This window comes from Stylophora pistillata, chromosome 8 (assembly GCF_964205215.1).
Source record: "Stylophora pistillata chromosome 8, jaStyPist1.2, whole genome shotgun sequence".
Lineage (NCBI taxonomy): Eukaryota > Metazoa > Cnidaria > Anthozoa > Scleractinia > Pocilloporidae > Stylophora > Stylophora pistillata.
In genome coordinates this window covers 18528574-18552745 of record NC_142526.1, presented here as the reverse complement: position 1 = coordinate 18552745, position 24172 = coordinate 18528574, and the positions used below count along the sequence as shown (strand labels likewise).

General features: G+C 38.5%; 4 protein-coding genes across 5 annotated transcripts; 2 read left to right on the top strand and 2 right to left on the bottom strand.

The window, feature by feature from the left end:
• The first annotated feature begins 277 nt into the window (after window positions 1–277).
• Window positions 278–11928, top strand: LOC111329193 (uncharacterized). Its single transcript, XM_022933813.2, has 6 exons — window positions 278–813; window positions 4327–4598; window positions 5072–5344; window positions 6284–6439; window positions 7415–7663; window positions 8413–11928. Exons 1-6 carry the CDS (start codon window positions 390–392, stop codon window positions 8680–8682), a joined length of 1644 nt encoding a protein of 547 aa, XP_022789548.2. The 5' UTR covers window positions 278–389; the 3' UTR covers window positions 8683–11928.
• Window positions 9449–14709, bottom strand: LOC111329194 (uncharacterized). Its single transcript, XM_022933814.2, has 2 exons — window positions 12455–14709; window positions 9449–10684 (listed from the first exon to the last, which is right to left on the bottom strand). The coding sequence occupies exons 1-2, from the start codon at window positions 12852–12854 to the stop codon at window positions 9849–9851; spliced, it is 1236 nt and encodes a 411-aa protein (XP_022789549.1). The 5' UTR covers window positions 12855–14709; the 3' UTR covers window positions 9449–9848.
• A 775-nt stretch (window positions 14710–15484) lies between these two features.
• On the top strand, window positions 15485–19406 carry LOC111329186 (uncharacterized). Of its 2 annotated transcripts, XM_088731999.1 has the most exons (4): window positions 15485–16224; window positions 16315–16604; window positions 16635–17003; window positions 18153–19406. In XM_088731999.1, the coding sequence occupies exons 3-4, from the start codon at window positions 16703–16705 to the stop codon at window positions 18833–18835; spliced, it is 984 nt and encodes a 327-aa protein (XP_088588125.1). In that variant the 5' UTR covers window positions 15485–16224; window positions 16315–16604; window positions 16635–16702; the 3' UTR covers window positions 18836–19406. The 2 variants fall into 2 exon arrangements, with proteins under 2 accessions (XP_088588125.1, XP_022789532.2); XM_022933797.2 differs by having other exon boundaries at window positions 15491–16224; window positions 16315–17003.
• A 2102-nt stretch (window positions 19407–21508) lies between these two features.
• Window positions 21509–24068, bottom strand: LOC111329207 (membrane progestin receptor gamma-B-like). Its single transcript, XM_088731998.1, has 2 exons — window positions 22542–24068; window positions 21509–22135 (listed from the first exon to the last, which is right to left on the bottom strand). Exon 1 carries the CDS (start codon window positions 23747–23749, stop codon window positions 22670–22672), a length of 1080 nt encoding a protein of 359 aa, XP_088588124.1. The 5' UTR covers window positions 23750–24068; the 3' UTR covers window positions 21509–22135; window positions 22542–22669.
• Window positions 24069–24172: the final 104 nt, after the last annotated feature.

Genomic DNA, 24172 nt, shown 5'->3' with positions numbered 1-24172 from the left:
AGTGTTACTTGCTCCTGTTCTCATTTTCTTCGTCTATCGCGCATGCGTGTTAAGGACTTGACTGCGATTTGCGACTGAACGAAAAAAAAAAAGAAGCTGTATTTCAACCCGTGCGTTTCCTTTGGAACTGAAGCCTAAGTTATATAGATCTTGACGAGTAATTGAAGTGTTCACGTTGGAAATCTCGCCAGGTGCCGCACAAAATTCTAGCTAAATGAAGACCTAGAAGATCACGTGGGTGGTGTCAGTTCTTTGTTCGCCCCAGCCTACACTCTGAAGTTCAGCCAGAGCCTGTTGTCTTCTGAATGTTTCTTGAAAGATTAGCTTCTTCAACAAAGGAAACAAAGGAAGCTTCCTTTCTGCAATAAGAGACCAAGTTTTAAAACGAAATGATTTATCAAGTACTTTTTAGTTACTTTCTTTTGCTATCTTCGTGTTCCTCAAGTCAAACAAAACCAAAATTATTACGAAGGTATCTCGACGGAGAAAGACACATATTTGTTATAGACAATCTCTTCCCGTCAGAAGTTGTTCGTGGGTACTATGGCCTTGTCACCTCTGGGAAATTAGCAGGGAAGATCTCTTCGTGGTTTTACACATACAACGATTATTATCAAAACGTTGAGACTTTTAATACATCAAGTAATTCGCCGTGGGTAGCTCCAGTCAATCCAGAGTTTTTCTCTGATACAATGTTGTGGAACATAAGCCGCGAAGTCGTCGAAAAGTTGTCTGGAGGGAGAGAATATTTTCCATACGATGTCTCTTTCTCAATGCATCGCAGACTGGATTTTATAACTGCCACTAGCAAGGGTAAGGAAAATATCTATAGAATTTAACTCATCATGAAACTAAGTTTTTTTTTTTCAAGTCTGATATTCATGTTCTTTATTTTGAAACAATTAACATTAATGCAAACAATGAAGTTCATCGCAAAGAAAAGGAAAGTTTTAGGTGTAAATTAACATTGATAATTTCTTTTGTTTGTTGCCCTCAGTATAGTTGCCCTCAAACTATACAACTATACAGTTCATTATTTTTGAAAGCTTAATCCTCGATTGTAATCCCCAACAGTTGTGAGTGAATACTTCAGGATTATATAAGTTCCTATGTTGCCCAGTATATACAGTGAGGTTTCAACTCACCAAGTCTGATTTGCAATTCTCCTTCCAAATTACTGCAGGTATCCTTGTAAATGAATTAGAAGAATAGGATATTTTATCAAGAGAAAATCTCCAGTTGAAACTGTTAGAACTTATTCTTTTCCCTCATTGATGGAAAATGTATTGAAATTGTCAAGAGAAATTTCATTATAATTCATACATACTGATATTTACATTGTGAAGTAGTATTGTTGGTGTCTCTGATCAGACAAGTAATGTATTTTCACAGTTGTGTGTTTCCGATCTTTCAAATGTATTGGTCAATAACAAAAAATCTCAGTGTGTATGAAGTAAAAACATTACACCACAGAAAGTGCTTGAGTGATTTTTATTCATATGTTGCAGTGCCTGAAAAAACTGCATGTATCCCAACTTGAGAATAAAGAGCGTCTGTGGGCACTTTCCATGGAATTATCTTTATTTAATCATGTTTGGAGATGGAAAAGGTTGATACATCCTACTCTCAACTTTTGTCACTCATGGGAGTTCAAGGATTAATGCCTCTACTAGCACTAATCACACACATCATTTCATCAGTTCACGGCATATTTTACAGTAGTTGGAAGAAAGGGTTTTTCAGTAACACTTAAAAAAAACTTGATGATAGAATGTCTTGGTCATATGGAACAATTTGATATTATGTTTTATGGATAAATCACGCAATTTTAAAGGACATCAGCTCAAAACATTCCTCAAGTTGTTGCCTTTAAGGTCATAATTTGCATCCTTGAGTAACAGCCTTTGTGCACATTTTTAGCAATATCTTTTTTTTCCCATCAATGATCTTTTTTTTCATTTATTCAATTTAAAGGGGACAATTTGTACTCCAAAATGATATGATAAAAAGTATAGGGCACCATGCTCGTTCAAGAGCTTATACCATTGTAGTACCTCTTAACCTGGTCCACTGATTGAAAAACAGTACCATGTTCTCAGAATGCATGCACTTTATTTGCCTGATTATGTGATTTTTATGTGCAGTACAGGATGCACAGTGCAATACTGAGGAATCATCTTATTTATAGGCTGTGAGCACTTTGTGGTAAAAGGTTAGAGATTCTTACATTATGGCCAAGCAAATATTTTGAATTTGGTAACTTTGAAGCAAAGCTACAATAAGAGACAAAAGTCTTATCATACTCCCCTACTTTTTGATTTTTTTTTTCAATAGCTTTAATTGATCTCCTGCTCCCTCTGCCCCACTTCTATGTTTCTTTTTGATAGTACTGAACCAAAATGGTCACTAACTTTTTTGCAACAGTTTTTGGAGGGAAGCAGGAACTATGTGACTTTATTATTAAAGTTGAATTACAAGATTTTTATTGATTATCTTGAGTGGAGGGTTACAGATTACCATACTTATTCATCTATAAGCGGAGCGATTTCTTCACAAAATTTTTACCAAAATCTCGAAAATTTGAGTTAGAGAAGGGTTCTTGGCTTATAGCCGAGTGTTTTTCCAAACATAATTTTTTCGAAACAGCAAATTCAAAGGAAACATAGATATATTGGTCTATAAGCCGAGATATTGCATGCAGAAGTAAATAACAAAACAAGTTGAAGTTGGTCATTGAGTTTATTTACTAGGTGGTTGCCTCAAAAGGAGTGGTTTGTTGTTTTCAGTGCATAGTAAATGCGGCTTACTGCTTGTCTTCAGTGTTGGCGTGGAATTTGTCATCCATCTCCTCCTCATCTGCTAGTTCTGCCATTTTTTCCGAGTAGATTGCTTCATCGTCCATGCCGTCTAGAGTATTTTAAGATTCTGCAGGTTTTGAATGAGTGTATAGATCTTGCAAAAGTGATTTAAGAATTTTGAAACTGACCAATCAGAATTGCCCATTCCCACGATTGGTAAACAAACTCATCACATGTCACGGTGTTGAAATTTCCGATCACGTAAAAAGATACTTACCTTGGCTTCTCTGCTCTGTAAACCAGTAAAGTAATCTCTCATCCAGCCGCGGATATTTCGGAGTGTAACGGCCCATCGTTGTGCATTTTGCTGACATCTCAAGCTCTCCATTAAAGAGATTCTCTTGATCTTTCCTCAAGCGACTCACTGATGACTTACTCTCTGGTTATCTTCGAATTGTTTTCGGCGGCAATACTGCATTGAAACTCTGTTCTGTTTCGAAACTTTTGCGTTCATTTCAGTTTGTTCGAGAATGGAATTCTCTGAATATGGTCTCCGCTTATAGCCGATTATTTTCAATTTACATGTTTTTAAGAACCTTCCTGATTAAAACAGACCAAAGTTTAGGGTCTCAGCTTATAGAAGAATAAATACTACTTTTGCTATTTATTGTAGGTGACAGATTTCTTTTTCTGCCCACCAGGGCTACCAAAATTGCTACAGCTTGGAGTGTAGAAACTTTCACGAAAACCTGACATAGAAGGAGCAATACTCCTATCTTATTACACGACTCAAGCAGTCAGAGGGCCAATAACTAAAATCAACCAATCAAAATGATCTATTGCCGGTCCAATATTCTCTAAGTATTGGAGCGGGCACTGTCCTGAATGGTCCCGAATGATACCGCACTTGTTTCCCTTTGAACTTCAGTCATATAATAAATCTCTTATTAACCAAGCTTGCTCGGGACCATACCGGAAGAATATCAGCCCTCAGTCTTTTTTGTACGGACCTCGCTGTGCTCGGTCCGTACTGTCAAGACCTCAGGCCAATATTCTCCCAGTACAGCCCTCACGCTTGGTTAATAAGATATATATCTAGCTTGAAAGTATAGAAACCTAACTTGGTTCCAGTAGAAACAAGTCCTTGGTAAAAGGTTATTTGCAGACTTGGTATATGTTGTAAAGGTTGTTGTCATTCTGGAGAGGTGGCCATTGTTGAGAGTGTGGCATAATAGCAAATGTATGAGCTGTCTTCTGGAATCATAAATGAGACCTTTATAGGGAAATGGCTATAGTGGAGAAGTGGTCTTTTGTTGAGGTTGGACTGTATTCAACTGACAGTTGCAAACTGTCATGTGGTTATGATAATGATCATCGTCAAGGATATCAAAAGGCATGTCATCAAGGCAATAGTGTTTCTCAGGACTGCCAAAACTCGCATGATTTCAATATGCTTATAATAACTCACTAATTAACTTGTTATTGACTGCATAATTATTTCTTACTTTTTTTTCTAATGTTTTTGCAGGGAACAATATAGGTGAAGATGAACTTATCATCAGAATATCTCTGAATAAAGACTTCAAGAGAAATGATTACGGGGAGGCTATTTTTTACAAAGACAATGGAGATATTCTAGCTGCCGTGTATCCCAAAATGGGACGCATGGTTGTCTGGAATGCAACAGTTCCATTTATCTTCAAGCCTCCCGCAATGTCATATGTACAAGCCCAATTTGACATTCTTGTAAGAGTGACAACATCAAAAGAGAAAGCAAAACAAGCTATTGCCGAAACAAAGGTATTATGTCGAACCTCAACTGTCCAATATTTGTCCTATGTGGTCTTTGGCCATTCTTTAGAAGGCAAATCGAGGGGAATCAGAAATTTTAGTCATAGCTTTTAGCCTTTCATGAATCCAGATCAACACACAATAATTTACAGCAGTGAGCCAAGCTGCTTTCAGATTGAAGAGAAATTTGAACCCAAAAATTGCCTCCCAGACACTTGTTGAACACTGCTACCAACTTAGCTGCAAAGCCACATATTGGGAGCAGGGCAAATTTCTGAAGATTCTTCTTTATTGTGTAGGAATCTTCTACAATATGCAATTAAATAAATATAAGTTAGTGCAAACATTACATGTCAATTTGAACATACAGGGTAAATTTTGGTGTACAAAATGTAGGTTCTAGTGACTTAAAAGAATACTATTAGCCCTCTACTGAAATATTGAACTAACCAAGTGCTTCTATCTCCTCTGAACTCCAACAGAGATTAATTGAAAAATCAGAAAGCCAGGAAACTCTAGGATTTGCCCTTTCAGATGAGGGTAACCTTCCTGCAATGGACTTGAGTAAATATGAGAAGAGGAGGTTCCATGACAGTCAGGGTCGAGAAATTGCCGTCTTTGATGGTCTAGTTGACAAATCAGATCTTGATGCATTGCGACTCTTCTTGTTACACTACAACAGTGTTTTTCAATATCAGCCTTTTGATGGTGTGGATGAAGAACATGACAATGTGTCCTGGATTGCAATGTTAAAGGTTAAAATTATGTTCTTTGATTTTTCTTATTAGTTAGTAAGTTTGGCTAATAATGGGGTTTAAAGAGCTACTTCATTCATTGAGTATTATTAGTGCGTAAATGAAAAATATCCTTACCTATCATTTTACTGAGAGTGATTTTCAATTTAGTGTGTTGATATTAAGGGCAAAGTAATCACAAAGGCTTGTCAGAACAACAGGGAATGATCAAAGAAGCTGAATACTATGAGAAAAACCATGCAAAGTTATGTGAGACATGGTGGCCAAGTGAGTACTACTCTGGACTCTGGTCACTGTTTTGTGCTCTTGGGAAAGACACTCTATTGTGACATTGCCTCTACATTCAGGAGTACAATTGAGTAGCATGCAGTGAACTGTTTGGGAAGCTTGATGAATTCAGTTTGGGTAACCCTGTGGGCTAGCATACTGTCCAGGGTGGAGTAGCAGTACTTTTAGACACTCTGTGGTAGTAGAACCTTGCTAAACTCTGGTAGCTTCGTGGCATGTGAATGTTGCGTATGGCAGATTTTTTTATCTCGCTTCTTTTTTGGGTGGGGCAATAATATTTTTGTCATCAAAAGGGGAGCAGGGATGGCGCAGTGGTGAGAGCCCTCGCCTCCCACCACTGTGGCCAGGGTTCGATTCCCGCACCTGACGTCACATGTGGGTTGAGTTTGTTGTTGGTTCTCATCCTTGCTCTGAGGGTTTTTCTCCGGGTCCTCCGGTTTTCCTCCCTCCTCAAAAACCAACATTCTAAATTCCAATTCGATCTGGAAACAGTGGACAAGAAGAGCCACCCAGTGGATGTCCATTGTTAAATTATTATTTGTTTTTTTATTTATTCATCACAAACTTGATAGGATAGAAAAGGCTAAAAAAAACTAACTTCAAAAAATAGATGAACAGATTCTGTCTTAACCATTTACTTATTCAACCCAGGTGAAGGACTTTGTAAAAAGTCGGCTGTGGAAGATTGTGAAGCTGCTGGCCACATACCTCAGTGGCCTTGATGAATGGTATCCTTATGATGTATCCATGAATATCATCAGAAACTCACATTATCCCAGAATTCATGAAGACTGTGAGCCTAATGAGGTATTGATTGTTTAGTAATAAATTTATTGTTACTGAATATCTTCAATCTACATGTTTGTAAACTACACATCTTATTACTGGTATAATTATTGTTATCACTCTGTGAGGCATTATGGCACATTTTTCAGGCTATAATGGAGAGTTTGGCATTTTAGCCTGCTCACATGCTTGAATGATTGTTCAGACTGCTTTGTCATTGTTATTATTATTTTTTTCAATTCTTATTTCCTCAGTGCCCTCCAAAGTGATAATACTAAACTAGCAGGACAGTTTATGTTCTTGGGCATACACTAGATATGGTTTTAGGCCCTTCCCAGAGCACATTTTTACTCTCGCTGAACAACTCTGGCTGAAATTACCCTAATTTGGTCCCAAAACATATTTATGCCCACAAACATAAACTCTATTGTTTTGTTATTTGTGAATTAGTCCTGAACAAGATGTTCCAGAAGGGGAAAGGGGTCCCACAGTAGTGCTACATTAATCCATGTATCACTTTTTTTCATGACATGGAGGAGCTCACTCCATGTCAAGAAAAATTGTTGAAAGAGAGATCATACACACCACAGGACCCCCCTGGCTATACCTGTAGCTCGGGCGAGGTTTTATGAAGAGGAGAGGTTTGGAGGGACAAATGAGTGAAAAAAACTGGAAGTAGGGCGGAAAAAGATTGATTTAATGAGAACATTTCAAAGGCCCCTTCCTCTTGTTTCTTACTTATGTAAGGTCAGGCACTATTTTGATTCCTTTTTTGCAACAAGCGAAGCTACATATACCTTTCAGTTGAATAAGTCTACAAAATAGAGAGAAAGAAGTGACAGCCAATTATGAACCAAGAAGGAACAGAGATGGCTTAAAATGGCGAAGATTATATTCAAAAGTTAAAATCAAATGTATACAGTTTCTTTTTTTTCAAGATGGACAAACCGTGATGTAGCATCTATAAGATAATTATGGCGTTCTTTTGCAATGCAGCATGAATACACCTTTCTCTTGTACCTGACCCCTGACTGGGAGGCAAATAACTATGGAGAAACCGCATTTTTCGAGGAGGTTTTATCTCAAGACGGAACACCTAACCCCCCTGGACAACAACAGTACGAATGGATTGCTTCTGTACGTCCACGATACGGAAGAATTGTAATATTCCGAGGAATCATACCTCACTCAGCCAGACCACCGAGCCCTGGGTTTAGTGGGGCACGGTACACTTTTGCTTGTAAGGTGAGAAGGCTTTTGGTTGTTTGTTGACTTGTTCGTTTTGTTTTGTTTTGTTTTGTTATGTTTTTGATCACCTTTGAACGTTTCAGGGTGGTGGGTAAGATTTCCCGAAAGAGTGGTGGGGGGGGGGGGGGGAGGGCGTGACGCTAACGAAAAACTCTGAGCGCTTTTCCACGACTAAACCAAACTAAACTAAGCACAACAAACCAATCTGAACAGGGAACGCATCTCAAAAAAGCGGCGAGGACTCAAAGAAAATACATGTAACCAACTTCAACTAAGAGCAATCGCTGCTCTTGGGCGAAGTCCGTCGGGCGGGTAAAAAAAAAAAGAAAATAGAAACGCTCATGAAAAGGCAAAAAAATATATTTCTCTGTTTCTTTAGCGAGCTCAAAAACTAACCATCTTTCTTATTCTGTTAAAAAAAATGTTAGCGCGCCGTGAAACCTTCTTTTTGTGACTCGTGCGACGGACTTCGCCGAAAAGCAGCGACTGATCGTAGTCTATAGTAATACTAGATTGTTTGCTTGGTTCAATGAGAGTAGCCCTGAAAAGGACTGTTATCAGTGCCAATTACTGACATTTGGACAACCTGCGGTATTCAAGATTAGAGACAAGAGAGGAGTTGTTTGTCAGTCGAGTGACAGAAGTAGACAAATTGCATGAGGTAAAACCAGTGCGAACTCGGGTAACTTTCGACACTCAGTTATAAACTAAAGTCTTATCTAAAACGTAAATTTGTCCACTGGTAGGTTGCTCGCAACTACCTTTTAGCAATGTCAAAGTCTCTGCGAGAAACACTGGAATATCTGGAAATGGGAAATATTGACGATCCAGCGGCACAAGAACTGTTAAGTGATCTGATGGCGGATGAGGAAGACAGACCACCCTTATCGATCGAGTTTATTGAAAAACAGCTCGAACATCATCGGCGAAAGAAGGAAGAAATGTTTGAAGGACTTCGGAACTCTGCCATAGAGAAAATATCTGAGCCCAATGCGCCTCTTAAAGATGAACTTTGAATGCAAAATTATACAAAGCAAAGTTCATTCAAGTTTTATTTAAATCTTAGATTCAATTGTATTTAATAGGAAGCTAAAACGTAAAAAATAAGTTCTTAGAGTAAAATACATTGAACAAGAATAACTCCAATGCTGTAATGAAAAATGTCACTTAGTTTAAGGGAGGTTGACAGGCTATGAGGGAAAGAAAAACAAAGTGCAACCAAGGCATGTGTGATTCTATGCTAGATTCTCAGCACTAACATTGTAACAAAAATATGAACTGATCATTAGGGAGATTTACGATGGAGATCTTGGCGGTAAAAGGGTCAAGGTATAAATTTTCAAAGGGTGCAATACCACAAATGGCGTTGCACGAATTGCAGTACAAAAGTATGTAACGTTCGAACGAATGAATTCAGTGTCTCTTTACCCATAGCGTTTGAACAAAGACTGACTCTGATCTTCATACATGGGTGTTGAAAACCGAGGGTACGTGAAACAAGATATTTATGAGAGTTTTGTCGACACTTTAAAAGGGAAGCATGCTACAGGATCCTCTTTTTAAAAGTATATGAAATGCCAGCGCGTTTCAGAATCGCACGAAAACTTGTTTTCAATAAGGTTGCTGTATACAACTTAAAGCAATTTTAGGTATTGTCACTGAAGTTAAATTATTCATTCCAAGGTGTAGGCAGAAAAATTGGGGATATCAGTACTCCCTACAATGTCCCTGGCCAAGCCTGTAAGAAAACAACTGATGGTCAATGCCAAAGTAGTTATTACACATGTTACAAAGTATTTATTCTGCAATATTTAACTTAGTTTTCAACCGTTACTCACATACAATTTTGTTTCTTTACACTTAAATTATCCAAATTTAACCTCATTCGCCGACATCGGTCCAATTTGAGGTGTGATTAAATTTCGTCAAACTTTATCCAAGGGATAGCGCTTTTTTTCATTTAACTTGTTGACGCAGGTTATTCTATTTTCACTGCTTTACCAAAGTGGCTTACATTTGTTTCGATTTTTAGAATGTTTGCAATATATTTTGCTGAGTTCTAACCTTACAGGATGAAATCGTAAATTCCAACCTCGCTCAAGAATTTTACATTACTTTCAATATCTATCGATTAATAATCTAGATTAAAAAAATTATTAACAAGCGCGGATAGAGGCCAGCTCTATGTAAAAGCCTTTTCTTTTGGTTCTTGAGTGTCGTCGCTTCTTTCCAAGCTTCTGAGAAAATTGTTTATCTTTTCCTGAAGAGTACAGTCCATGCCGTCAACAACATGAATCCCCAAAGGACTTACACTGCCCCTCGGACATTTGTCATCGCCAATTTGAGTCACTTGATCAACCTCATGTGAAATTGACAACTTAGGGAGATCAGTTGTCATGGAAACACTTAGGCCTGACGTTCTTCCATTCTTTTCACGTGATAGTTGGAGAGGTATGACTTCTTCTTGGTGAACTGATCTGGCAAATTGCTGCAGCTTTGTGGGGCAGGAGACTTTTCTGGTTGGTCTTAGAGGCGATGATAAAGACGACGGATGATAATGGGATCTTTTTCTACGTACGAATATTGGACTAGCCACACGATTGACGGCTTCGTTCGGCGTTTTTCTCAGAGATGGCATAAAAGGTTCATTAAGAGCATGGCCATTGGGATATGTCGTTGCGAGGTTTATCATTTCTGTTGATCTTGCCTTTGCGCGGTTTAAGTTGTCAGAGCAAACTTGCAGGGAACTTTGACTGAGCGTCTTTCGCAAGCCTCCCTGTCTAACCTCCTTCGTGAACAGCGGATCGGTGACGGAAATTTTACGACGATGAACCAACAAAGTCGCCGCCGGAGATGAACAGTGGTCGGATGAGTTCGAGAGCTGTTTCGAGAGTTGTCGTTTTGTGGCAGTCTTGCTAGAAGTGCTTGAAGAGAGTTTTCTTGTCCAAGCATTCTCAGTTTCATTGTTAGTTTTCACTGAGCCTTTCTCTTCCTTTTGCCTGTCATAGAAACCGGAATCTACAAGATGAAATAGAACAATTTAGTTGAGAGACTCAGAAAAAATATTTAACACTGAAGTGATATTCCTCTTTGCAAGTCGCTAGAGTCAGTTATTCTCTCTGATTGTCCATCCTCTTACCCAAGATGATTAGATGTTTCATTTGGTCCTATAACATAAAGAGAACACTTTATTCTCTCTCGTTAAATTTTTTAACTCTTTACGGTGGCCAACTTACAATTTCAACTTAGTTGATATAAACAAATTACCTTGTTACCCCCACCGACGCAGCACCACAGTTTCTTTAAGAAACTTATCCTCTTTATTACATAACAACAAGGAATTTTCATGGAGAAGCAGAATTAAATAAGTACAGACTAGTTCATGCGTTCTATTTTGTTTCAACTGTGGCAAAACTGAGAGATACAAGATACTATGTAATATCAACTAAGTTGAAATAGTAAATTGGCCACCGTAAAGAGTTAAAAAGTGGGGTGTAGGCTTTACCATGGGCTCCATTAGGGAGGATATATTGACAAGTGAGGTTATAATTGCACCTCTGGATGGTTTAGGGATGGTTTGTAGTTTACATCATGATTATTATGTTCTATCAACCATTGCTTCAGGTATATGCGTGCCCCACTTGTAATTATTGCGTCAATTACGGATGTTACGCAGGGGCAGATCCAGGAATTTTTGATGAGGGGGGTCCAAACTTTGGTTCAGAAAGGTCTGTTGGACTCTTATGAGGCAATTACTTCTCCCCAACACCCCTCACACCCCCTCCCACCATTCGCGGTTGCACGTTATAATTCCTTGGCCGCTTACCGTTTACTTGGATACATTAATTAAAAAAATCAGCCGGTTAAAAAGTGATATACGATCCTGTCGATGTAAGAATTTCAGTCTCAAAGTTGTAAGCGTCAGGTCTGATGGGGGGGGGGGGAATCCGGACCCTCCCCCTGGATCTGCCACTGTTACGTTTAAACTCTTTTAAGATTCAGTCATCCATTGCAATAAAAATGTTTCTCTCGTGTAATGGTTCTATTAATAACAACCATTACTGGGTTAACGTTAGACCAAGAAACTGTGATGGAAAATGAAACCGTTTGATAATAATACTATTGATGGCTTTTCTGTCTTTTTGTTTGCTTGGTATTTCGATAGAATTTTTGTAACATTTAGCATTGTTTCTGAGTATCGGTTGTTTTGTTTAGTGTATAATTTGGGCTTTAAGTCGTGACTAAATCAATATCATTTCTGAGTCATGCGGTAGATTACTATCGATTAATTATCTGTTATTATGTATTCCAATTTAAAAAAAAAATATATGTATTTTTTTAAGATAGCAAAGGCACTTCTTCAGCGAAAGCAGCACGTTAAAGCTTTCCTCGTGTTTACTGGTTTCGGTTCGCCAATTTTTACCATTCAGTATTTCAGTACGTGCATCCTTGGGTGAATATTTTCAATTACTTTTATACTGAACGAAAGTTTACAGCTCCATGCAAGGTTCCAGGCCGAGAATAGGCACATGTGTGTTCCAATCAAGTCATCCATTTCTTTGCTTCCAATTCTCAAAGCATCCAAGAAATTTCTCGTTATTTCAGTGAATTATTCTTGTCTAATGAACTGTTTCAACCGATTTCCAAGGGAATATTGCTGAGTCGGAGCTTCTTTACACGTCGACCACTTGAAGCGCGCTCCGTTTAGACAAACAGCTGACGTGAGAATATATGTATCTTGTTAATAACTACTCGCTAAAAGTACTTCTATTAAACCGCAGCCCTTACCTTCTAAAGTAATATGCTCTAGAGTTGAGTCTTCTAAATCATCCAGGTCTTCCAAGCTTTTTGCCTGATTATCGGGTTTAGTTCCTAAAATCCCGCAGTTTTCATCAAAAGTTACTGTTGATGATATTTTCGTGTACGTCTCGCTGTCGTCAGTGTCTGTTAAAAGCATGATCGGCTGTGATCGGATGGTGACCTGCTCTCGTAAGGTAGAGTGCAATCCCTTGACTTCACTTTGAAGGCGGTCAAGTGTTTTCTGTCTCGCTTTTTCCAGTGAATTCAGCGATATTTGCAGGATTCTGTCTTCTCTTTCGTTTAGCCATCGCACGTTATTGCTCCCATACCCAAGATTTAGCTCGCGTAGATCTGCTTTTCCGCGGGTTGCAACTTTCATGCTCTCCATTACTTGTTAAATAGTCCGGTTCTAAACTTAAAGACGAGGGTACCTCTGCTTAAATACGCCTCTTTGACGTGTTAATCGCTAAACGACCATTAAATTATAAACCATGGAGCAATCTTTTGTCTGATGCTCGCAAATTTTTATGTGCAAATGGCTCTCGCCGATTGACAACTAAGCGAAGGAGAAAAGTGGTTCGTTTGCCCTTGGGATTAATTACTGAGAGATGCCTTTCACCTGTGAACAATAAATTTTCTTTTGTGCACTAATCGACAGACAATGATTATCTGTGCGTCATAATACCTAAGTGACTAAGTAAATCTTTAATACGTTTTCCCTGCGTACGTAGGGCTTTTGTTTCTATTATACGTATAGACAGGCTGGCTGATGAAATTTCAAACACTTTCAGCTGTTGAAAAAACCCACTGATTCAATATCCAGTGCACTATCCGTTATTAAGGATGTGTATTCAAAGTCAATATTTCAGAGCAGTGATATTCCACGAATTATAAAATATCAAAATAGGCAAGCAGTGGATGTCCAACTTGCAAAATAGGCCTGTTTCATTTTTTTTATATAAACAATCACTTTCTAATTAAAAACTTATGCAAGGATATTCACCAAACTTCACTAATATTTTCTGCTTGAAAATTGCTCGCCCAAAATCAAGAAGATCTAATGAACATTTAATACGAAGACTGGAAAATATGTAATCGTAACCAGAATTTGTCTTGAAAAAGGTAAAGTTCTTAATAGGGTGTAATGATGGTTTGATCTGAAGTGATACGAAGAGTGTATTAACAATAAAAAATGTCTCCTAGCCAAAAATAGAAACTAATAGAAGGTCATAAAACGGTAGTCAAATGGTCGTTTAATGAACCAAAGGCTACACCGATATGCTCAATGTCATGTAAAATTTCTTCCGGAATGGAATTTAAAAAAACTCAGTTCTTAAAATGGGCAAACACTGAAAAGAATTTAAACCAAAGAGAAAAAGTACTGTTGGTGAATTTGAAGATCTGCTCGGGTCTTACTCAGATTTTAATTTAAGAATTTAACCCGTTTTTAGGCTAAAATTTTCGATAGAGCTGACCGTGCAGCTGCATAAAAAAGGCTGTATTGCAACGTCATTTACGAAGGTAATTATCACATTGGGAACATTCTGGACTATCTTAGAGAACGAACGTGGCCTTTCACCAGTAAATACCTCAGTCAAGCAGAAGAAAACACTATGAAATAGGTGGTTTTAATCCTTTGAAGCCACATTCTTAATTGCGCAACTCCTAGGATTTTGATCGACTTCATTCAATAGAATCTCCCAGGAAATCGCAGCATCACATGATTTTGCAGATTATTGACTTGATCATGAATGACACTGCATCTTTTAAGCATTTAATGTGTTTTGAGATAGCCCACGCCTATTTTTTAATGAGTTTTATATTGACCTGTTGCAAAGTGTTGTTTGATTGCAGTTGTACGCAATTCAAGTTCCTCCCTGGTAATATACGTATTTCCTAAGGCCTCATCCACACAAACGCGTTTTTGCGCGCTCAAGTACGCACCGACAAACGGTAACTTTTAATTTGATTTCAAAAGTAGATTCTTTTGATAACCGATAGCTTTATTCTTGACGGGATTAGATGGATACGGGCGCTTTTGAAACGAGGCCAATGGAAAGAATCACATACTGTCGCGTTTATCACTGCTTCAGGGCGTTTTAGCGCACCAGAGCGCACGTGATCGTGGCTTTTTTTAACAGCAGCCCTCTGTTTAGCTTGTTTTGCAATTCTTTTGTTCTTGCTTAGTTTCGACTTTCCATTAAGTATCATTCGGCTGCTGGAATATTGTTCAAAGAAATTGCAAACTATTGTAATATTATTCCATCGGTTAAACTATCTGTTTAACCGATGGAACTGATGTAGTCGTACCTCGCATTTCAAAGTTGAAACAAAGTAGTCAGCTGTGGAAGAGTGGTAACAATTATTTCCGGTAAATCAAGCACACGTGAAAAGAACGTAAAGTTATTAGTCGTAGACGTGACAAGAATATTTAAAACGAATAGCTTAATTTTTGAACATCCATCTCGCCGCTAATCTGCATAATTTTGAAAGGACTTAGTCAGCATTAAGGATTTTGTGATTGAATATTTAGGAACACATTATAAATGAACCCAGTACACAGTGTATAGCCCAGCTCACAAGGCGCGAGTTTCTATTTAATTCACAGGTAAAGCATCATGCAGCGAAATACCAGGGTTTGATGTTCGTATCTTCATGTGGCTGACATTTGTGATTTTTACTTTGTCCGTTGCTGGTTAGAAATTAATAACGTATGTTAATAACCGAGCTCGAAATGTGTCATCTGTCGTCATATAGAAAAAAAAACACTTATAATTATTCAGTAGGTGCTAGGATTGAGAATAAAGGCCACATCAAGTCAAGATTCTATTACAGCGCGCACTGATTACAACAAACCACGCTATAACGCTGACAAAACATGATGAAAAATATATGAACTTCATATATTCATTGTATCTGATTTATCATCACGGTTTTATTACGAATCAACTTAACGGCCTGCTCCCAGTTGGCTTGTTAGCTCAATTGGTAGAGCGCTGCACTAGTATCGCAGTGGTCAGTGGTTCGAATCCCGTAAAGGCCTGATTTTTTTCAGGTCTGATTTTCGCTATTGCATAAATAGCGCTATCTACTGCGAAGGATCGTGCATCATACGTAAAAATACGCTCGTATCAGATATACTCCACGTTACAGCTAATTCTTCGTTTTGATTCACGCAAACCAACAGATTCACAGCTTATTATTGTAAAACACACCTAAATTACTTATTGACTATGACTCTTGGTACCCAATTCACAAAACAGAATTACATAAACTTGCTCAAACATGTCCGCAACACTTCGTAAACATTTCCAAAACTAAAGTTCAGCTTTGGTCACCACCTTTGGACGAAAGCTAAATGAGAAATTATTGAAATAGCTTTCTACACGTCATCTGTTACTCACTGTCAATTCTCTTTTTGATCTTCTGTTCACTTAGGTAATACACGATTATGCCTTTCTAACTCAGCCAATCAAAACATGCCATTCTGTTGACCTTAAAAGCCCTTAACAAATCGTATTACATTTCCCGTCTTCGCAACAACGCGCGTTTGAAATGCAGATGAAATCTCAATGTTTGAAGAATTCTAATTACCCCACCGCGGCAAAGTTTACTGCGACAGATTCTTTTTCTGACACGTTCTGGTTATAAGTGAGAGCTAAAGTGAGTTACATCGGCACAAAGGTTGAAATCGAGTTGCTTCTCTATTGTCTGAAGTTTTTGTCTTCGTGAAGAAGGTGTGGAGTATACGTGAGTGGGTGAGTTGGTTATTGTTTATATTCACTCTGTTCATGTCTTTTGCCTCAGATCTTTCACGCGAGTTATCTGGCGCTGTTTTTCTTTCACAGACTAAAGAACAGACAAAATTACCTGTCATTTTTATTGTTTGAGGTTCATCTCCCTTTCATACGTTCTATTTCATTGGCCAGACTCTAAGAGTTTGAATAGCTGCTAACTTGAAAAGAACAAGTCTTCTATGCACAAGAACAAAGGGCTTCTAATTCCTTGGTTTACTTTGAAGTTAATGCAAAAATGAAAGAGGTTTTGAGCGAGCTCTCCTGCATTTGAAGTAGTCTTTAAACTAAGCGGGATTTTGCAAGGTCATTCACACGGGGGAACCGGAAACTTTTACATCAATGATTTAAAGTAACAGTTACTGTAATGGTCTTTACGAGAGAACGGTTCTACAGGATATGTCATCTAGGCCTCAAATAAACTGTGGATTACTGGATCTTTATGAGTTCTTCTCTATTGAGTGATAACGAACTTAGAGACCTTTCTCTCGATGCTAAACTCGGAATGGATCTAAATTTCAACATCTGCCAGCAAGACACTGATGAGAACAAGCGCTCTACTGATGGCCATGGAATCAAATCAGCAAATGTAATAAACCTGGGAGAAAATGTCCACGTTGTCGGAACACAGAACGGAAAAAATGAATTTGGAAGCTCTGAACATGTCAGTCTGCCCACAGTTTTTGAAGGCAAAATCACTCATGAAAGGAAAGTGTCTCAACAAGAGAAGTTAGCAAATGTGGGTAAGTCGAGTTTGTTACATAACTCTTTTATTGCCGGAAAAACGAATGTTGCCAATCAGTTGTGCTACTTAATCAAAAAATGTAAAGGAAAATTAATTCTTGAGCAAACTCTCCACTCGAACAGAATTTTAGACTGTGCAGACCCTGTAGATAATGGCCAACGTAAAATGAAAGGAGAAAAGAGGTAAAACAAATTCGAGATTCCAACCATCTCGCTTTGCGATGAAATTTATTTGTCTTCTTTCTTTCTCCCTGTTATAACCTAGTCAGGCAAACGAAATGTGTTTATATCTGCAAAAATATTAGGGTTTTCATTTATCTAGACTTGATAAATTTAATTCTTCTGTACACAAGACTCAACACTTTAACATGGGTAAGATTACGTCATAATACTCCAATTCACTTCAGATTCTTCGATCAACGCACTTACTATTTTGTTGACAAACTCAAGTCATTTACGATTCATAATTTCGATGCAAATTTGTTTGAACATGTTAAACCTGGCAAAATCGATTGATTCTTGATAGAGTGATCAAACATCGCAGATTCTTTCAGTTTTTAGTATACGATTTAGATTTTGCCTTCAGCCGCCGGTTTTTATTTTTATCAACAATCTATACACTAATAAAAAACAAAGCTTTTTTCCGTCTTTGTAAACATTAAACAAATACTAAGTTGCCATGTATTTTCTTTCGTATCCATACCAAATGAAGTAACAGTGCACTTGAAAAGCATCGGTACAACTTAAGACAGCCTCAACTGACAAGTTTCTTTAGGGAGAAGGAACACGAATATTCATCAACGGGTTGCTAAAGGAATAGCTTTTTACAGATAAAGGTCTGCGAGATTCTTTAGAGTAATACCTTTAATCCCGAGTTAAGATTAGATGTAGTTTTGACGTAACTGTCAGGGGTGTAGCAAGTAATTTTTGGCTTGTAAGCCTGTTCCATACCTCGTAAGTATAGTGCGGCTGGCCATGGGGAAGGTATATATATTACAAGAAAAAATAAATATTCCGAGAAGTTTGTAAGCCCGGGCTTAAAGGGAGCTACGCGCCTGACTATGAGGATTTGATATCAGCTATGTTTGATCAAGAGAGTGGTAACATTCCCGAAATGAATGATTTCTTACTTATTTTCTCACTTGCAGTTTCTCTGCGGAGGTCTAGGTCAAATCATGACGTCAGACACACCGATCCTCGCTCCCTGTCCCCATGCTTCCCTCGATTTTCATCCCAAGAGAACCTGGGTTATAACATTCCCAAGTCACCCATTGTAGGACGTACGTTCCAACGCAAAATCTCCAGCCCACTCCCCACAGAATTAAAGAAGAGTTGGCACCTGAGAATTAGGGGAAGAGCGCTTTCGAATTCTCCCTCGGAAGCCCTTATCAGTCCCGTTATCTCGCGCAGGCATCTAAACCCTCAACATGACCTTAACTCTGAGCACCTACAAGGAGGTTTATCGCGCGTTAAGTCTTGTCCCGTAATCAAATCTGATTCAAATGAGCGACTCAACGATCTTCCACTTCCGCTGACAATTAAGTCGTCTTCGGCTGTGCACTCGACCTCGAAACCTCCTGACCGAGACAGATTACCACAGATTCATCAAGCAGATAGCCCAATGTTGGTGCGCGCTCGTAAAACATCCAACGAGAGACCGAGAGAGCTGTTTAATGTGAGTCCCATTATGGGTCAGTCTGGTAATTTCTTGGGCAAACCCGACAAAACAAGCGGCATCCAGTGTGATTCTACCGATAAAGTAGAATACTATCTTTATAGTATGTCGCTTGACGATGACAAAGATTCATTAGCTGGTTTGAGCGAGAATTGAAATGATTCATGCCGTACCATCCTAGATGTATGATGTAGTATTTCAAGATGATGTAAGCTTTGTACCGAACCATGTACGGACAAGAGCTTGTTCTACAGACGATAAACTGCACGTGCCTAAAGTCAAGAGTGTGCTAAAGATTTTATTATGCGATGAACTACAACGAGGTGCTTTGCTTAACTAAATTCAATTCTCCATCACTGTAGTCAGGAGATTCATCATGACCCATGTTCACATTCTGCACATCTTTTGCTTTAAGAAAATGAAAGGCTTTCCACAAAATCTAGGCGAAATGTTTCTCGATAAACCTGATCATGAACTTGTTTTTTGGTCGATGCGAGAGAAAGGTCCTTAGAATTCTTCGACTGGGTTTTGTTAAAGAACAGCGTTTCCTATCCAGACTCCTTCAGAAGACGAACGAGTATAAATGTACCCTTTTCAATTTATTCCGTCGCTAAATAGCAATTCCTTTCGAAAGCTCAATGTTTATTGTAATTCCACTTAAATTCAGTAAAGGTCGGTCTGTAGAAAGTAAAATAGTTTTAATAAAGAACTTAGTAGATACACGTAATACATTGCAACTCATATTTGCACTTCTGCGGTAAAGTACACAAAGATGACAATTTAATAAACACAATTCCTACTCTGATTTGCAACAGCACTAATCTTTTATTGATCATCTGATTCTTCGCCTTCTTTGACACTTGTATGTCCCACGTCTGGAGAGAATCGCCCCAGAGCTGTACGGAGAATTGAGCTCACATCCAAACTCCCTGGAGTAGGGGTTGAAGACCTCCGTAGTTCCCAGGGTTTCTGCCGTTTTCCACTTGCGTCTCTCTTCACTCCGACAGGTCGGCTTGGCTTAGACCGTGGATCAGATCCCCTCCTTCCTAAATCTATCGGACAATCTTCCGATAGTTCGCTTATATTTTGAAACGATGCGCTTTTCCTCATCGGTAAATCAATAGCTCCCAACATGTTGTTGTTGTTGTTACTTGGCGATTTTTCTTCCATCTTTTCTAATTTTTGAAGCATTTCGACTGTTCTTGCTCGTGCGGTCGCATCGTCTTTGCTCATTCGCGTGTTTCCTTTTTTGACACGTGATTTTAGGATATTAACTGTAGGATCATTATTCGCCATTATACGATCCGAAAAAAGTAAAGTAGGTTCGAGTTCTTTCCCCACTGGCAACGTTTCGAGATCAACCAAAATTGTGCCCTCCACCAACTATTCCCTTATGGATTAATTGGTATTTCCAAAGGAAACGGTACTGTCAAATGTCCTTTGACTACCAAAATATCTTCATGTTGGTTGGGAGAACTGTGCTTAATCGATTCTTTTTCAGTTGATCCGTGGGATTATTAAAAGAGATGAAGGCTGCTTAACTCAACAAGAAACATGCCTCAAATGGTAACCAAGATCACCTAAGAATGTTTGATTGAATTGTTTGCAAAGTTTGTTTTTAATGTTTAAATCAAACAAAAAGGCAATTCTGTCAATTCAATTAGCTGCTTGCAAATAAATCCTGATAAATCAATTTCCGATATTGGATATAACTGCATGCTTCTTTCAAGAAATTGTATAGCTTTCAGGCTCATTTTAACGTTTTGACTCCCCCCTGATGAAACTTTTCCTTTTTTCTCTTATTTGTAATGGAAACTAGTCAAGGTAAACGGCGGAATTATTTACAAATCACGCACAAATACGTAATAACATACACTGCTATTGGCTCTATCCGATAATGAGACAGTTATCATGGTTGAGATAATGCTGAGCAAGAATCGGTCGAACTTTTTTTAAGTAAGATAAGGGAGTCAACTAAGTGAAAGTCAAATGAATAAAGGGGGTAAGTTTCTAAAGAAACTGTGGTGCTGCTTCGGTGGGGGTAACAAGGTAATTTGGTTTTATCAACTAGGTTGAAATTGTAAATTGGCCACCGTAAAGAGTTATAAAGCTGACCTTTCGAGAGCTAGCCCTACGCCTTTCGCTCTGACGAAGGGCTAACGCTCGAAACGTCAGCTTTTTAACTCTTTATGGTGGCAAATTTACAATTTCATCTTGGTTGATAAAACCAAATTATAATTACCTAAGGACCCCTAAGTGAAAATCACAACATCAACGTATTCGATGAACAGTTTGAAACATTTACCAATTAATGATCATCTTCTGTTTCAATCTCCTTTAAAGTTTCTTACAAGGTCAAGTTAAGATGTATGCTGCATTAAACTCCGACTTTAACTGGCAAAAAACTCACTCTGGGTCTAGGTGGTAGCTGGAAGTGAACAAGAAAAACCAATCAAAGCACCATTACTGTAGTTAACCGCTGTTTCAGTAAAAGTTTATATGTGGAGAGCTGTCTTATTTTTTATCTATGCTAATAAAGAAAACGAGAAAATGTTAACTATCGATCCTATCACCCAGCGAGAAAGGCGACTCCGAACTTGCCACTTTGAAATTTACATTTGTCAGCTCGTTAAATATCGACTGATCATATATATATATATATATATATATATATATATATATGTATATATATATATATTTGTATATATATATATATATATATGTATATATATATATATATGATCAGTCGATATTTAACGAGCTGACAAATGTAAATTTCAAAGTGGCAAGTTCGGAGTCGCCTTTCTCGCTGGGTGATAGGATCGATAGTTAACATTTTCTCGTTTTCTTTATTAGCATAGATAAAAAATAAGACAGCTCTCCACATATCTGATTATCCCTTAATGTAGAATCGTTGTTTTCTTTCACGACGTACGCCGTTCGAGGAGGGTGAGGCCCACAGCACGTTTCCAATAACCGCCATTTTCATCGTTTTTGGACGGGTAAGTGTCAAACAACATCTTCCATAGCGAATTCGCCTGAGTGAAATTGTCGATGTCAATTGCAAATTCAACTGAAGATGGAAATCTAACAAAGAATTCTCTCGCGCTTCAGTTCTTGGAACAGTTCAGTCAGGAGATATTCATTTAACTTTGGGTCGTTTCTGTTAACCATCACTGCATTTATAAGAAATATTTTGATTATTGTTGCTCTCCAGAAGGTCTCGTTGCCATCCGTCGTCGAACGTTTTACCAGGCTGCCCTGCATGCACAGATCTGGACGTAGGCCTCATTTGACATCCTCTACGTAGTGCAATTCATTTGTCCGGCCATACCACTCGAAGGACTGCTACTAGTTCTGGTTCCTTTTATCATCACGAGCTTGTTGTTTAGCAGGGTAACTTTATTAACAATGACTGCAATGTATGTAGACATACTTCTTGCTCTGTTCCTGGGCCTGAGATACAAACAGGTAGTGACTGTGAGGCGGGTAAGGACCCTCGTTGTTACTCTTTGATTCTTCAGCATCTCTGTAGCAGTAATGATATTTTACACCCCCCATGTTGCTGTAAGCATCGCCTATTTTGCATAATAATCTCAGCTTCCTGCTACACCAAGATTTACGGCAAAATTCGTCCCTTTCGAGCACAAAGACAAGACCAAGGTCACCGATGTCAACCAAATGGAGAAGGAATTTAACTGAATAAAACGCGATACAAAACCACAGTGTCCACAACAATGTGGGTTCAAATGAAACTACTGGCTTGTTTTCTTCCTTATGACGTAATCTCAAGTTTCATGATTATCACCGGTTTGAAGACACTCCCACTTTACTGAACTAGGTCTTTAACGATATCTCTTACCTTGTTTAACTCGGCTCTAAATCCTTTTCTGTACTGCTGGAGGATGCGAGAAATGAGACAAACAGTGAAGGACATCATCAGACAGTTTTCCTGAAGAAACTTATTTATCACATTAAACTAAGGTCTAGTCAGTGTTTCGGTAGATTTAGTTTCCTTGTACACAACAGTACCACCGAGATGTTTCCAAGAACGACTAAAATCGTTAACAAAATACTGTTTGAGAATGTGGGTCCTGGGAGTGGCTCGATTATTGCCTTTCTCTGCAGCATGTCCAGTTCAACAGCTGAAAACTCATCTGCTGCACCGATTGCGCACAGAATATGAAGAAAATGATGGCTGTGCCCTACCACGTCGAAAACGCCAATCATTAGACGTTCCGGGACGCGGAAGACATACGCAAGCGTCCCGCCCGCGTAGAATAAGCAGTGACGAGTGAAATACTGTACGGATAGAGGGCTGCTACAAGTTAATGTTGTGCTACATAATGATAACATTGTCAAATAAGGTGAAGTGTTAAATAGCCAGGAGCTAATGTAAGTGCCCGCTTTTAAAGCTGCATCGAAACGACTTCTGCTGCAGAACGAGTAGCAACACGCCCACGTGGATGTGAAAGAAATGGCGGCGGAGATGCCAAGGAACAGAGCAGGAATGTTGAATATCATCCAATTTGTGTTCAACGGCCTGGAATAAAAATAAAACACTTGACCGGCTGTGAAGGTGTATATGCTAATGGCAGCATAATCGAAGAAGAAGCAGACGTGACAAGCCTTAATGGACATACAGTTGAACAAGTGCGCGCCGACACTCATGGCGAGCATTACACAAATCCCGAATGCGAAGCAGATCAGCGGATACACGAACGTATCTTCTAATGACTTGTGTTTTGTGAATACTGAAGCAAAGCGAAGCGCGAAAACAGCAAACGCCAAAAGATGACTCCAGATGTTGATCGTCTCGTTAGTGGCTTGAAACAAGCTTTTGAAACAATACCAAGCGGATGAATCACACTTGCGATAGCTCGATATTATATACGGTTGGTGAAAAAGCGAAGGTACTTTGTCAAAATTTACCAAGTCGTTTAAAATGTGAGTTTCCTCCCCAAATTCGTGTTTGTTTGGTACGATGTTCCTGTCACTTTCCCTTTGGTTATTATTTTTACTGACCAGCGTTTCAGTGGCCCCATACACTTTGGATTGCCGATTCTTCATGATAGGATTACTGAAAAATGTTCTTTCAAACACTCTTCTTCAACTGATGCGGTTCAATAATGGTTTTGTTTGGATGACTGCTCTCTTTCTTTGGCTTGTTACCAATTCATTACGTTGTAAATATTCCGCAATTACGCTCATTTTTTTCTGCAATACATTTTCTTAGTTTTACGCTTTAGTTAAAATACCAAAAATTCTTAAAAAAAACCCTTTTTCTTCACAGAGAGCTAAATGCAAGCTAAAGAATAAGGAACCTAACCACTCGTTTAATTTGTCCTTTCATTAAATATGAAACAGAGATATTGCCATTTTACCCGTTGGACGGAGTTGCTATTAGAATAATTAATGCTAAATTGCGTTACGAAGTCAAAAAAGCAAACGAAGTGTTAACAGGCATGTCGTATTAGGCGTGTATCCAGTGTT